At 34.2% G+C, this 16,326-nt stretch overlaps 2 protein-coding genes across 2 annotated transcripts; one reads left to right on the top strand and one right to left on the bottom strand.

Annotated features, from left to right (window-relative positions):
* Positions 1–6,781: 6,781 nt before the first annotated feature.
* LOC103497571 (oleoyl-acyl carrier protein thioesterase 1, chloroplastic) lies at positions 6,782–12,277 on the top strand. Its single transcript, XM_008459806.3, has 7 exons — positions 6,782–7,251; positions 7,729–7,862; positions 7,964–8,077; positions 10,673–10,768; positions 11,057–11,144; positions 11,216–11,284; positions 11,699–12,277. Exons 1-7 carry the CDS (start codon positions 6,919–6,921, stop codon positions 11,978–11,980), a joined length of 1,116 nt encoding a protein of 371 aa, XP_008458028.1. The 5' UTR covers positions 6,782–6,918; the 3' UTR covers positions 11,981–12,277.
* Positions 12,278–13,304: 1,027 nt separating this feature from the next.
* Positions 13,305–15,852, bottom strand: LOC103497570 (uncharacterized). Its single transcript, XM_008459805.3, has one exon. The coding sequence runs from the start codon at positions 15,532–15,534 to the stop codon at positions 13,753–13,755; it is 1,782 nt and encodes a 593-aa protein (XP_008458027.1). The 5' UTR covers positions 15,535–15,852; the 3' UTR covers positions 13,305–13,752.
* Between the last annotated feature and the right edge of the window lie 474 nt (positions 15,853–16,326).

Raw genomic sequence — 16,326 nt, 5'->3', positions numbered from 1 at the left:
ATTAATTAAATCATATTTAATTAATATTTTCATTTAAATCATATTTAAATGAATATCTCTCGCATAACCTATAGTTTTAATTGAATTAATTTAATTAAATCAAATTAAACTAAACTATTAATTAATTCTTCAATTAATTAATTTCTAAATTAAATATCTTATATTTAATTTAATCCATAATTTGAATCATATTCAAATATAAATTTCTCTCCTAACCAATAGTTTTAATATGTATAATATACACATTAAATTTTAAATTATATTTTTAATATGAATCTAATTCAAATTAAACTAATATTTGAACTTATTCAAATATTTTATTCACTCGTAATTTAATTTTGAATCATATCCAAAATTAAATTTATAATAAAGTCTAATAAACTTTATATTATAATGTATCAATATACATTATATTAATTCCCAAAGTAAATTTGAACATTTCAAATTACAACCAATATAAATAAATCTCATTACTCTTTATGAGCTAGGAAGGGGACCTAATGGACCTACAGATCAGAAGCTACAACGATATGAGATTAATTAGCTAAACTCATTAACTACATTAATCAATATTCGTTAACTGTGTGTACACTCCACTAAAGACTCACAGCTGAACTCTTTTCACTGTAGATATATTTCTGTGTCCACGGATATAGACCAATACCAGTAAGTTAGTCCTTCACAAGTGTTCGTAACACCAGCTGGGTCAAATTACCGTTTACCTCTGGGTTACATCTAGTCCGTAAATACCAGTGCTCCTCTAATGAACAACCCGTTTATGGTCCAACCACTAAACAGAAACCCCTCTTGTACCATAGAGAGGGTAGGACCCTTTGTTCAAGTCCGGGAGACACCATTTAAGGGAACACTTATCTACTTACCCTAAAGGCGGGAATGAGTGAATTCCATCTTGTGTGATTATGTTCCCAGCTTTCCACTCGGTCTTGTCCTCAAAATGATAAGCATATTGAGTCGGCAATTTAGCCACTCTCATCCGTACAAATCAAAGTACAATCCCTCGCAAACAAGAGTTCATAATACACTCAGGATTAAGACTAAGTTACCTAGGTCATCCTAATGAAATAGAAATCCAACTAGTTAACAGAGTTACATCTAGTAATTACTATTTCGTGGTCCAGTCTTATGCAAACTCATTGCATAGGATACCCTCACTCGCATGTCGCATACATGAACACATTGGATCAATGTGTTTGTATCAAATACAAAGTGAGCCGTATCCATAGTGTTAACAGGATAAGGTACCCAACCTTAACCCTATACTTAGACTCTTTAAGCTGATCTTGAACATTGATCCCCGTATGTCTCTACATATTGTTCAAGACTCATCAAACAGCTTAGGATGTTAGTTTATTGGATTTAGATTATTATGACAAAACTAATAATATAATCAATAACACTTATTAAAATTATATTAATAAAACACTTTATTAATGGCAGTCAATTGATTATATTTACTATCTACGAGTTTTAGGACATAAAACCCAACAGTATCTTGAAAAATTAGTCGGCTCTAAATAGCCACGAATCAGTATCAGACACCGACATTTTCACTTTCTTGAATTTACTCTGATCGACGGGTTTTTCATTCTCATTCTTTTTAGTTGTCTTTGATTCTTTAGCAAGTTCAATTATTGTTGCTCCGCTCTCATCTTCACTTGACTTGAAGAGCCTTCTGTTTTCTTCGTCACCGAGAAATTTTCTTTAATTATGCCTTTAATATACTTCAGCATTACTTGCTGTTGTTGTTGCTGTTTTTCAATTCATGAGTTCATATTCTCAATACTCTTTGTGATCAATGTTAAGTTCTCCTCTATCGCTGGTAACTTCTAAAGCTCTCCTCGCATCTCATAAACCTTCTGATCGACGACTTCGAACTTCTCTTCCACCTTCTTTGCCATTTTCCTTCATCTTCCAAAGTTTTAATACTCTTATACCAATTTATAACAATACCACAGAGGTATCGATGTATATTAATATTCAAAAGATTTATTACAATATGGAAAGTTAATGTGAATCAATGAAGCTTGATCATGGATACAATCTCAACGAAATTACAATCAACTAATACTCAAGATAACCAAAAAAGCAAAAATCACATTAAACCACAAACCCAACACAAAAATCACAAAAAACTATAACAATGAAGAATCTGGAACCTTTTCCTCTCCTTCTCTCGCAAGGAGGATTGCAGCCTCACTACTTCTTCACAAAGTGTTTGATGTCTCCTCGCTCATGTTTCCTTCTTTTTATTCTGCTTTTCTAACTAACTACTGGGCCTCACCAAAGTGGTCCCCAAATTCTTTGTTTCCTTCTTCACTCCCTCGTGTGGTATTAGTATTTTTATTTCTTATATTATATTTAAAAAATAATGGAGGTCTAACATATTGATTATGCTAAAATTTTCTCACCAGTAGTGAAACATACTTCTATACAAATTATTTTAGCTATTATTGCTTGCAGAGACTTAGAGCTTGAACATATAGATGTAAGAACAGGTTTCCTACGTGGAAAGTTAGTAGAAAATGTCCATATGAGATAGCTTAAAGGTGTAGAAAACTTGAAGGACAAAGACCTGGTTTGTAAAATGACAAGTCTTTATATGGACTTAACAATCTCCTAGGTCCTGGTACATGAGATTTGATGACTCTATAATATGAATGAGCTTTAAGAGAAGCAAGTATGATCCTTATGTTTACTACAAAGGAGGCTCAAGTGATAAGAAGATATATCTTCTACTATATAGTAGAAAATTCGAAATTAATGAAGTCAAAAAGCTACTATCTAGAAAATTTGACATGAAAGACCTAAGAGTTGCTTGTAAAATCATAGGGATGGAAATAACTAGAAACAAAACCTTACGTGAACTTTATGTTTGCCAAAGTGACTATGGTAAGAAAATTATTAAGAGATTTAATATGTTTGATGTTAAAGCAGTTGGCACACCTTTGGCCCAATATTTTAAACTCTCAGCTACAGACTCTCTCTTAAAGATAATGAAGAAGTTAAGAGAATGGAGAAGATTCCTTATTTGAATGCTACCAGAAGTTTAATGTATTTAATGGTATGTCATCACACGAGGTTTTCGAAAAAATGTGTTTCATGGTGTTAAACTTGTGTTGATGTTGTATTTATGTTGATTTGATATGATGTGGTTCGATCTCTATACTTGATTCTCTTATTCTCTCTCAATAGAATGTGTACGCTTGATTTGAAGAAGCAAATCACGTGATGTTCTTGAAGTTGTGGTCTTGGAAGAATATTTGTATCTCCAAGAAACTTGAGCTTCAAGTGTGGTATAGCCTTTAAAAGTTAGAGAGCCTCATGATTGTTTGGAAGAATTCTCTCTAGGCTTTCCCAGAGTAAAATTTTCTAAACCCCCACAAATGAAGAAAACTCCTCTGGTGGACATTATGAGCTTGGGCTTGGTTGGTCCATAGTTCTTGGGGGAATCCGTGGAAATGACAAATATAAGAATGGAAATTAGAAAAATAGCAAACTGTTATTTTTTTTATTTATGGCAAAACTAATTGCCTGAAATAGTTTCCCACTTTTTTGGTCCAAAATTACCCCTCAACGGATGAGAACTGTCCAGATTCAAATACAGTATATTTAAGAAGATCGGAAAATCAAATAAAATATCACATATCCTATTACAGTGTATTTGTGAACACACCCACTTATGATAATTATTAACTAAATCAAAAAATTAGTATAATCTTCCAAAGATCCCTAAACAAATGTGGGTGGAAAGCCATTTGAAAATTTGAAGAATGTTAGAACCGGAGAAAATTTGAAGAAAATTTTGAGAACTCGGTATTTTTTACCGATACATGTAGAAAACAGAGGAAAAATCCAAAGGTTGAAGAAGGAACAGAAGTGTGAAACGAAACAACTCATCGATACTTTGGATGGTGCAAACCGATTAAAAAAGGAAGGGCGTGCAGACGGTGGAAAAGCGACGGAAGAGAAACCGATGGTGGAAAAGCGACAGTGGAAAAACGGAAGAGAAAGCTACGGTGGAAATGCGACGGTGAAAATGCGTCGGAAAGCCTTTAAAAAACGGAAGAATAAATGCGCCGAAAAGCCTTTACAGAAGATGGTCTATTTTTTTTTAGGGAAATTAGAAAATTGAAGGGACTGCATAGTATGTATCAATTACAGGGTATTTGTGGTTTTTCTTACTATTGTATTTAAGAGTTTATATTGTAAAGTAGGTAGGGGCATTTAAGGCATAGTTATCCCATTTATTATATGAAAATTAATTGTTTTGCTATTTTGACAATTTAAAAATAAATTTTTCATTTATCCAAAGTAAACCTTAGATTTTGCTATTCTTCTTGTCACCCCTAGATCTTCCCCTAGGCCCAACCATATGGATTTGGGGCTTATTTAGCATTTAGGCTACATTAGGCTTTTTTTTTTTTTTTTTTTTTGCTTAATTGAACTTTAACCAAAATAAATAATATTTAGTTGGACCAAAATAATTTACTTAATCCAATGATCATGATAAAAACGCATGGCGTCATCAGCATTTATCAATTTATGTATTCAATTTCAATTTGGGACACATGTGAACTTTTAATTAGTCTCAAATTCAATTATTTGTAATTTTTGTTATTAATTTGGTAAATGACATGGTATTTTGTGGTTGGTTCAAAATTTCTCGTTCAACAGTATGTACACATTTTGATTTGGCTCATTATTCAAGCTTGGCAAGTAGATATATGAGAAGTTATTAAGTGGATGTTCAAATATCCAAAAGAGTTCAGATACCCAAGGGACTCTCTAAACAGAGGACTACTTTATAGTCATCCTAACTCAATAAACCTAAAACTACGTCGTTATATGGACTTTGATTATGTAGGTGATCTAGATAAGATAAGGTCTTTAACTAGATTTACCTTGGTTTTTTTAGAGGGAATGTGATTTCCTGGAAGTCAAATCTACAACCGGTAGTAGCTTGTCCTCGACAGAAGTAAAATTTAGGCAATGATAGAGGCAATCAAAGAAGATATTTGGTTAAAACAATTACTAGAAGAGTTGGGCTTTTATCAAAAGATAGTGGACATTATGCGTGACAATTAAAGTGTTATTCACTTATCTACGAATCAATAATTTCATGCAAGTTCAAAGCATATTGATATAAAATTTCACTTCATTTAAGATGTGATTGAAGAGGGTGAAATCATTATTAAAAAAAATGTGAATACAACAAATATGCTTATAAAAATAGTTACTCAAACTAAACTAGAGCACTGTCTATAGTTGCTCAAGGAAACAAATACATCATCAAAGTGAAAGATAAAGAACAATCATAGGGAAGCTTAAGATCCAAAGTGGAGATTGACAAAAAGGGAAGACAAATTTTACACTTACAGGACGGTTAGCCCTCAGAAAGCAAAGCTTTAATTAACAGTTAGAAATCGTTCTTTCAGTTACTTTCAACAAACAATGGCCAAAAAAACTGATTGTAATTAGTTTTTTTTTTTTTCCTTTCTAACCTCTCTATAATCAATTTTTTTTAGTTCCCCATTAAAAGAAAAGAAATTTAGAGATCTAATTAATTGTATTTGAAAATATAAAGAATGAGTTAGAGGAGAGCTTATCCAAAGAAGAACCCCCATTTTGTACTAATTGTTGAAAAGGAGAATCCTAAATATAAAAAGCATTTATGGTTGTATTCTTTGAGTGGAAGTAGACTCTAAATTGAAAAACCACTATAATCTTTGGAGTTCATCTTTTTTCCTAATATCTCATCATCTCTGCAGAATTACATGTTGATTTCAGCGCTTGTTGAAAATTCTATTTTACTCAAGAACAAAATCGATAATGAATTCTCTTTGAAGTTCTTTCTTTCGATGTTGCATTTGAAACCAAATAAGAAATATTTTAGTTTTTTTATTTTGAGCATCAATTAGAAATTGCCATTGGAAGGTTGAAGACTAAAGACAACTGTCCTATATGGATAATTATCTTTTCCTTTGAATTTCTTTAAAGGGTACTTTGTATAACAAGATTCATGCATGTGGGCTATTTTGACCTCCCTTATTTTATACCAAGGTTGTAAACATGCATGCAACCTAATAGTAGGTTCTTTATCCTAAATCATCGTTATGGTTTGGTCTAACCTTTAAACGTCTTGTTTTCAAAAGGATAAAAAAAAGATAAGAACTTCATCCAAAAAGGATGAATAAAGCACGAAAACAAAAATAAGATATGTTTGTCTTCCCACTTCTAGCTTGTTGACCCATTACATTGGGTGTTTCATAAGAGTAATCATATTGGTGTTTTCCTATTCTTTATAATCTTACATATCCTCTATTTTCCAAATTATAAAATTATCGTTGGAGATATATGAAGTTCAAGTTAGTCCTCTTGTCTTGATTTTATGATCAACAAAAAGAATAATTTTCTTCTATTTTCCGTTTTTTTTTTTTTTTTTTTTTCCCTCTCTCTATAGAAAGTGCATATATGCGATTAACCCCTCCTAGTTCACCTCCCCTTGCTTCAAATTGAACTATAAAGAAGAAAGAAAAAAAGTCCAAGTCTCCACTAAAGAAGGAAAAAAAGGTCGATCTATCCATACTAAGACTTCCACTTGGCAGCTTGGGAACGTCAACACAACCAATCAAACAATTAACAAAATGAGAAGAAGAGCCAATTTGGTAATTTCATTCGAAACCCAAAGGGGTATTATGGTACTTTCAAAATCTCCTCGGTCCCATCGACGTCGTCCCCTCAGTATTCCCACGAAAGAAAACAGAGCACAAAATCGACAGAGAGGAAACAGAGAGTGAAAGTTAAACACACAAACTTTCCTCTAGCAATCTTAGAGAGAGAAAATCTCTTCAACCTCCGTTTCCACTCCTTTCTTTATCCTCTCTCTCTCTCTCAGATATGTTGAAGATCCCTTGCAATGTGACTGACCAAATCCACCTCCTCTCTCAATGTAGATTCCTTCCTCCTTCTCCTCCTCTCTTCTCCTCCTCCTCCTCCTCCTCCTCCTCCTTTCCTCGCCGTTTCCCTAGTAGACCTCCCGTTCTCTCTGCTATTGTCTCCGATAGAGGTGAAGCTTCTCTTCACACTGGTTCTGGAACCTTGGCGGATCGCCTTCGCCTTGGAGCCTTGGTTGAAGATGGACTCTCTTATAAGGAGAAATTCATTGTCCGATGTTATGAGGTTGGAATCAATAAGACCGCTACTGTTGAAACTATTGCTAATCTCTTGCAGGTAATCTCTCTTACTTCCTTTCTTTTTCGCTGCATTATTTGCATTTCATTTGTTCGCTTCTCGTTTGTTGTGTTACATGTTACTGAACCTTCTATTACCTCATTTTTTATTAGCTTTAATTGATTTTTTCGATACTTTCGAGGTATAGGATCGGCGATTTTTGTTTGCTTTCCCATTTTGCATGTTCAGTTGTTTCGCTTTTTTGACATTTGGTTTTCTGTAGCTTTCTTTGTTTGCTTCATTTTCTTGTTTTTTCGGCTTTTCATGGATGCACGTGTTCCTTTCTTCCTGCAACTGAAACTGACAAAATTCTTTTATCTCTTCCTTTTGTATGATTATGGCCATCTCTTACTTAATTAGTTCTTTTGAATTCTTTAATCTCTATGGTACAATACTTATAGCATTAAGTTTAATGATAATTACTCATAGATCCCACTTATATGTACAGAGTTTGCCTTTGATGAATTCTTCATGCAGGAGGTTGGTTGCAACCATGCTCAGAGTGTTGGATTTTCCACGGATGGTTTTGCCACAACCCCCACCATGAGGAAGTTACATCTCATATGGGTAACAGCACGCATGCACATTGAAATTTACAAATATCCAGCGTGGTGAGTCCCTTACTTCCCTATCGTTTTGAATTTTGACTTTCAATTTCTGCTTATTTTTAATTTCTCTTATTGTCTTTTATTAATTTGCATCTTGTTATTAGGAGTGATGTGGTTGAAATTGAGACATGGTGTCAAGGGGAAGGGAGAATTGGAACTAGACGTGATTGGATACTTAAAGATTATGCCACTGGTCAAGTTATAGGAAGAGCAACAAGGTGCATTATTGGCTATTTTCTTTTATTCATTTCTTTTGAAAATTGTAAAGTAAGAAACTGCAGGAGTTAGAATACCCCAAAGTCAGTTAGACATACTGTATAATATGCATAAACTGCTATCCTATCTGTTTTCAAAATTATTTATTCTTTGAACTGTTAGTTTCTAGAATTTTCCTGCTTAGTTTATTAAGATTACAATTTGTTGCAAGCCTTGAAATTTTTAAATGCAACAAATTTTGAAGGCTTGCATGTTCCAGTGTACCTAAGGCTGAAATTTTTAGCCCGCTAGTCAGTACCTAGAAGTAAAAGGACTGCCAGTCAGTTCATAAATTGACATTGGTTATTTAAAATATGTATACTCACTACTCAGATCCATGGTAGGCCTGAACTAAATTTTTAATTGTTGGGTCTGCTAATTTTGGGTTTGGTAATTGTCCAAATCGAGGTACTATTTTTTTTTTTAATAGGAAACAAGATAGAATATATTATATACCAAGGCAAAGAAGAACAACCTATGGGCAAGGTGTTGAGAGGACCCTTCCCCAAACAACTAACGGATTAAAGCCTTTCAATTGTTAAAAACCATGAGGAGGCTGTAATTACAAAAGAATTTAATGCAGTTAGTACACCATCAAGAGGCTGTATGTTGAACAAAAGTCCAAAAAGAATAAAAAAAAATCGGTTCTCTTACATTGTAAATGAAACTTCAGATATTTCTTTGTAGTTCCATGCTTATAATTGTGAAGTCATGATATCATAGCTATTGGAAAGAATGATAGAATTCCACTTAAGGAAGAATCATAGCTATTGGAAGTAATCCACTTAAGGAAAAATGAAAGAACGATAGAATTCCACAAAAGGTTCCCTCTAGATCTTCACTGCTACTGGGAGATGCTAATCTGAATCTGGCCTGACCATTAAACCCAAGCTATCATCAGGGTTAAATTAAATTTACCCCTGTTTATGCGCAATTATGCTAGCTCTTGTTGTGGTTGCTCCATCCCGGTTAAGGTTTCTGGCTGATGATGGGTTGGTGGTGTAGCATCCCGATGGACAGGAAGGGCTAAGGTTTTGTTAAAAATAATTGTGGCATATGAACACATTTACCTTTGTGTTCTTATCTCTTTTTTAGGAATGAACTTCCAGGCAGTAATATGGTGTGATTGGGTGACTGCTTGGTAACAGCTCAATATATACGCAGTCTATTTCATTTATAGGAGTTCTTGTGCAGTACACTTTTGTTGGTTTAAATTACACAATTGCAATCCCAGGCAAGCGATGCTAGTGTATGAGGGAGGGCCAAATTTTCAGCCTCCCTCATGTTACTCATCACTTATGTTCATCTTTATAAGGAAATAAGTGGCAATGACAAGAGCTAGAGCTAAAAGATCCTACACATGGTGAATATTTGCAACTTTTCAAGCTTCAATAGACACCTTTTCATCCAAAAGACAATGAATCTAAAAATCTTGATTCATTCTCATCTTTAATACATTATGTACCTTGTTTCATGTATGCATATTGAAGCTTCATGTATGAGCTTGAAGGGTTGTGGTTGAGTTTAGACTATATAGATGAAAGATTATGTCCTTTCATATAATGTAAATTTTGCTGTATTTTTCACATTTGATGTTGAAGTTGACTTCAATGAATACTTCTCATATAGTTTAATCTCTCTCAAGCTTTATACTTTCTTCGTATTCTTGTGTTTAGAATGCATGTTTATAACATTCAATCTAGTTTGACCAAATAGATTGTGGAGAGTTTGAAATCTTGAAAATAGGAACAAGTTTTTTTCTCAATGGAAATTGTTTCAATTAAAAAAGATCTCTTTCTGATCTTTGATCATCTTCTCAAGCCCAATGTGTTTAACTTTCTTGGGGTTTCTCAAACTTAGTTAGGAAAGTTCTTTTATCACCATGTGTTGGAACTTTTATCTCTAGCTCTTGTCATTTCCACTTGTTTCCTTATCACCTCTAGTTGGCGGAGTAGTGACACGTGATGAACTATCTTCACAAGCCTTAGCTCATCCAATTTTTTTCTTAAGAGCTTCATCTTTTCACCAAAATATTACTTTATTATGATAAGACGAACTCATAGTCCGACCAGAGTAATGGAGTTCAGGAGTGTAAATTATAAATGTCTGAAGTGTCTTTTGTCATTCAAAATTCTATTCTTGAATCTATTTTCACCGTGTTACTTCCAAATTCATCTTTTGGGATTGATTTTGTCCTGAAAATAAAAAATGAGTCAGGTTGTACTGGAATAAGGGTATATAGACAAAGACTGGATTCAGAGGATCTGTCAAGCCTACATATGCAATCTCAATTTTGCACAGCCGAGGAAAGCTGATAATCTTGACTTTCATATCCACATGTGCCCTTAAATTACCTCTTCTGAAGAAGTGCACTTTTATGTGTGACCTAAACCCTATACTATTCTGCTCGTCTTCAAGAAAATGCAACTATCATCATTCTTGTGTGTGTTTTTTTTTCTTTTTTTTCTTTTTTTTTTTTTTTTTTTTTTTTTGCTTTTAAACCATTTTTATGTGTCATTTTGTATTCTACCTGATGGCTGGCTTATTTATGTTTTTAGTAAATGGGTGATGATGAACCAAGACACTAGACGGCTTCAGAAAGTTAGTGATGATGTTCGTGATGAATATTTGGTTTACTGCCCACGTGATCTCAGGTAGGTTCCTTTTTCTCCCTGGTGAACTAAATTTTGAATAGCCAATTGTAGCCAATACAATCATTCAGAAAAAAAAAATCTGTGGAAGTCTGTCTTTGCAACATGGCACGTTTAGGTTAATTTGGTTTGATTTTCTGGAGTCAAATGCATGTTAGCGGAATACTAATAACTGTTTGTTATGCTAGAATTTTCAAAGTCTTCTTAGCTTGTAAAGCCATGATTATTAGTGAGGCATTCTATGAAGAAATTGCTGATAGGGTAATAGGCTTTATATTTCATTTTATCCAGGTTAGCATTTCCTGAGGAGAACAATAGTAGCTTGAAGAAAATTCCAAAACTGGAAGACCCTGGTCACTATTCCAGACATGGACTAATGGTAAGATTTAAGAACATTAGGTTCAAACGTTTCCAATTGTTTCAGTTTGTGAAAGTTTTTTTTGATTGCAGCCTAGGAGGGCAGACTTGGACATGAATCAGCATGTCAATAACGTCACCTACATTGGATGGGTTCTGGAGGTTAGTATATGTGTTCCTATTTTCTGTATTTATTTTTTTTCTTTCATGCTGCAATCTAAAAATGGCCCCCAAAGACTCTGACCAATTTCTTACTCAAATACTATAGTGGTCAGGAGTAGGTTATTTACTTTTTTGTTCTCTCTTTCGAATGGTGATACGACATAAGGTTTACATTATAAGGTTCTTATTACAAAAAAACCAAAGCTGTCGGTTCCTGAGATATTGTGATTCTCTTTATAGACATCACTGGATTCTCTTTGTTTAATGATAACAACATAGAATAAAGGAAAAGAAAGTAGTACGGCATGTTGATGAAGCTCACTTGTGTTCTGGTTTGGATGGTGATGATCCATCCATGAGATTCCTTAATGACTTTAATAATCATTGTGATATACATGATCAAATCTGTGACAGAGTATGCCTCAAGAAATCATCAATAGCCATGAACTTCAGACAATCACATTAGACTATAGACGAGAATGTCAACAAGACGATATCGTGGATTCCCTTACGAGCGTGGAGGAAGTTGAGAATGGAGGCGAAGCAGTTCCAGAGCTTAATGGAACAAATGGTTACATTTCCGGTGACAAACAAGACACCCGTCAGTTTCTGCATCTTCTAAGATTGTCCAGTGATGGACTAGAAATCAACCGAGGGCGCACCGAGTGGAGAAAGAAACAACAAAGACGAGGGTAATGGTTCTATGATCTAGATTGTGTTTCAGTATTTGGGATAAGTTTTGGTTTCTTTTGGTTTCCACTCTCATCATCACTTCCATCCTTTCAAATTTTGTTTGGTTTCTGTGAATTTGTTGGTGCTAAAACTGTTTGAAGTGTGGAGTCTAGAATCAGCGTAGTAGAAGAGTCAGGAAGTTGAATGTATGTACTACTTTGTAACTTATTTTTGTTCCCTTTGAAAAGACTTATTTGTGTTGTTGTGATGTGGGATTTGTTAGAAGGCATTAAGATTCAAGATTCTGCAGGCTTTATGGTTTGTGTAGTTGTGCAACAAAGCTTCTTCCCATCTTTGGCTCTATCTCCATTATCATTTTTGCAGCATTATCAAAACTTTCCATTGAATTTCAGTGCCTGATGATTTCTTTTCCGTTTCTTCAAATTCAAATATTTTATTGAGCTTTAAGAGAGATTGATTCAAATAAATTTCCTTATTTCTCTTTTTTTTTTTTTTTTTTTTTTTTTATTTGTTTCCAATTCTTCTATCCTTTACTGATAAAAGCAAGGCCTGTTCTTGTTTTTGTTTTAATTTATGTTTTTGAAAGAAGCGAGTGCCAAGTAGTTATTTTGGAAGCGTATCTTAAAATTGAAAAACGGAAAATAAATGGAGTTCCCTTTTTTGTTCTTGAAGTTTTGTTAAAATTTGTAAATTTTAACATATTTATTTAATTAAGATCTCATGCCTCAATTACATATAATTTACGTTTTTCTTGATTTTCAACTTTTTACTTTAACTTAAAATTTGAACTTAACGTATGAAAACTATTTAGATGGACTAGAAAAACAAATATTTTTTAAAACAATTATTATTATTTAAATTTTATTATAAAAACAGTTTTAAAATCCACTCTAAAAAGTTTTAAAAAGATGTCAAATATTTTAATTGTTCTAAAATAACTCATTTTCAAAAGTAAACACTTATACATCTTTACAAATTTTAACAAACAAATTAAAAAATCACAATTAAAGAAATAAAACAAAAGATTAGGAGTGAGCATAATATTTCAAGAAACCGACCAACCAACCAAACTGAAGTCAATCAGTGCTAATTCGAAAAAAAATTTCGAAAGTAATATATTTCAAAGAATTGGACCAACCAAACCAATTGATGAATGGAAGATTACCCTACGGAAAACACATGAGCTTAACCTTGAGAATAGAAATTGGACATATGATTTTCACAGTAAAAAGATTAGAACCTCAAAGCCATGGTGTGCGTGATGAGATCAACAACAGAAAAACAACTCCAAGGGTACAGAAAAACAACTCCAAGGGTACAGAAAATATACACAAGACGAACTCCCACTACAGTTCGAGGGGAAAATTGAATCGAAAATCTGAAATTAGTACAAATAATTTATACTCAATAATCTAGTCAGAATTAAAGTGAAAGATGAAACATAAAAGCTCTAAGTAAAGGAGAAGAAAACACTTTGAGATAATGTATACTTGTACAGCCAAGTAACTAATCAATGGGATTTTAAGGAGATTAAACCACCATCACTGCAGTTTTTAGAACTCAAGAACACAGTTGTATAACCTATATAGTAGATCCTGTTCAAATAAGGTCGTAAACCATCATCACTACAATTGATGTTAAGCTGTTGAAGATCATAATCATTTCATCTCATTGAACTGCTAAGGCACATCAGTTATTGAAATCTTCACAGATATGCCATGGAAATGGAGGAAAAAGAAGAAACATACTTGATAGAAGGAATATGGCATTGTACGTTACAGTTTCTGAGTCAATCTAACCATGAAAGAGTTCACTGAAGTTTTTTCAAGAAGAATCCATGAAGACTCAAACATCTCATGGAAAAACTCCGAGCTAATTTCCTCAGCCGCGTCTCGAAAAGCTCTACCAAATGCATTGCCATGTGATGCTCCGAGTCTAGGCTTTCCACAAACTCCAACAATCAGTACTTTGTCCGGCTCTTGAGATAAGCAAGCACATAGCAAAGGCTTCATTCTTGCTCCTCTCTCTTTCAAAGCATCCATTATAAAGTAGCAAAATTTCGTGAGTGCTTGAGGATATCCCAACAATTTGGTGTCTACAGAATCTTCAAGCTTCACCCAACGAAATTTTCTCCCACTTCTTATGCAGCCACTCTTTGTAATTGCAGAGCTCCCCTGTCTAAGGATTGATCTCTGGACTTTGATTGCCTGCTGCATTCCAGCTTTGAGCTTATCAAGATTGTTCAATGACAATGCGTCATAAGCCACTCCAAACTGCTTGGAAGCACTAGAACCATCTGCTTTGACAAAGGACTCGAGCAATGCAGTGACCCCATATACCACATCTGCTGCTGACACTTTTGAGCTATAACCATGTAACCTCAAGAAACTTCTGTAGTAGAAATCGGTTAGGCCATATTCAGGAAGGTATCGCTCGAATTCGTCCTTCATCTTTCGTTTCACTTCAATATTCATGTATTGGAACTTTTGTTGGCAGTCCACAAGTGCAAACCCCATACGTGCTAGAAGCAATTTGAGCTTCTTCATTCCATTGTCACTCCATGTCTTTAACTTGGTTGCAATGTATGAAGAACAAATCATTGAATCAAACAAATTCCACTCCTGCAAGAGCATTAATCTGGGTTCATCGTCATAAGTAATTCTAGATGCATCAGGGGCTCGGATCTTGGTGCCATCTTTAAGAGTAACAGAATTGACAGCATTCAAGTTTCCTGAACTGTTAATGTGTTGTTCGAGCTCCATAACCCCAGCTTGATACCTCTCATCCGTCAATCTTTCATGTACAAACTGATCCGTTAAAGACACACAAGCCAGCCATAGTAATTCATTCGTGTTCTTCCTCAAAGAATGTGACAGATCATACATCACACACCCTGACGGCCTACCATGGAAGGTACCCATTTGATAGTATCCCCTTTTCAATTTCCTATAGAGCTGAACAGGATCCTCTTCATTTTCCTTATCAACTCTCCTCCTCTTCCTCGACCCACGCCTGCCTTCTTCATCACTTTCGCTATCATTGTCGTCATCACTATCCGATACATCATCAATCTCATCATCACTGTTCAAATCGCTTGCATTTGCCAAAGCAGAGACATCAAAATCATAAGCCAAATCAGCCTGGAGCTCGTCGTCTTTCGTATAAAGCACAACCACTTGTTCATTCTCACTACTCAGATTATGAAGATGGATCGGGCGATGACTATCAACAACAAACACACGGGCAGCCGGACCTAAACTCAAAACCTTCCTAAGATCTCGATGACATCCCCAATTAATCAAAAGAATCGAAATCGGATCAGCAGACAAGGAAGTCAAACTAGGGCCAGCATATTTATGAATTTCTTGAAAAGAAGACACAGGGTAACAAGCGTATCGAACAGAATCAGACTCAAGAACTTTAAAAATAATTTTCAATGCACAGAGCGAGTCTACATCAGAAGTGGAAGGAAAAATAAGAAGAGGAGACAAAGAAGAAGACGCGACAGAGTCACGAAGTTTAGTGTAAAACGATTCAACACGTTCTTCCCTCACCATAATCTCTTCAATCAAACATCCAGAAACAAACAGCAACTCAAAACTTCAAAAACCCAGATAAGAATTTGAAATTCGCATAAAATACTAACGGAATTAGATTCTTGAAGTCCAGCAGAATCAGTACTATCCCCAAAAATAGAGAAGAAAAGAGGGAAAATCTTGAATGTTGGAGCAAAAGGGAAAAGATTGGAAGGGGAATGTGAAGTACCTGAGAGTGGAAGAGAGAAAAAGAGAAGGATTTTGGCTTTGTGAAAGGGATGAGATCTGAAAGAGAGAGAAGAGAGGGAAATTGAAGGTTTGTAATATAGAAATGGTTCCAAAGTTTCAAAACATTGGGATTTTGGGTTTTGCTTTCTAAATGAAAATTTTTAAATTTTTTTGAAGCTGCCGCGAAAATTTGGCGCTCCTTAGCGGAAATTTACGCAAATATTTTAAGAATCGGATGTCGCTGTTCAATCAATATACGGTGTGTGATGGGGTGTGCAACTTTTGGACGGTCGCGATGGAATGATCAAAATTTGGAATTTTTTAATTAAAGGAGTTTTCTGCCTTTTTGATTTGAAAACCTAAATTTAAAACCAAAGAGATATAATACTCGTTTTCTTTTTCTCTTTTTTTAATGATGTCAAATATTCGATTATTTGATTTGATCTCAATTTAGATGTGGTTAATATAATATAATAATCTATTTACAATGCTAATAGTTAATACTCATATTTCAGTTTCTTTCTTTCTTTCTTTCTTTCTATCTTTCTTTCTTTCTTTCTTTCTTTCTTTCTTAGATGAAACTAA

This window comes from Cucumis melo, chromosome 1, assembly GCF_025177605.1.
Source record: "Cucumis melo cultivar AY chromosome 1, USDA_Cmelo_AY_1.0, whole genome shotgun sequence".
Classification (NCBI taxonomy): Eukaryota; Viridiplantae; Streptophyta; class Magnoliopsida; order Cucurbitales; family Cucurbitaceae; genus Cucumis; species Cucumis melo.
The sequence above is the reverse complement of the archived record's forward strand: the minus strand, read 5'-3'. Positions and strand labels throughout refer to the sequence as shown.

Bases quoted from the DNA above. Each gene is read 5' to 3' on its own strand.
- LOC103497571 (XM_008459806.3), top strand. From the start codon at position 6,919: ATGTTGAAGATCCCTTGCAATGTGACTGACCAAATCCACCTCCTCTCT. The intron at 10,769-11,056 runs GTAGGTTCCTTT...CATTTTATCCAG, and splicing joins TACTGCCCACGTGATCTCAG to GTTAGCATTTCCTGAGGAGA. The intron at 11,145-11,215 runs GTAAGATTTAAG...TTTTGATTGCAG, and splicing joins ATTCCAGACATGGACTAATG to CCTAGGAGGGCAGACTTGGA.
- LOC103497570 (XM_008459805.3), bottom strand. From the start codon at position 15,534: ATGGTGAGGGAAGAACGTGTTGAATCGTTTTACACTAAACTTCGTGAC.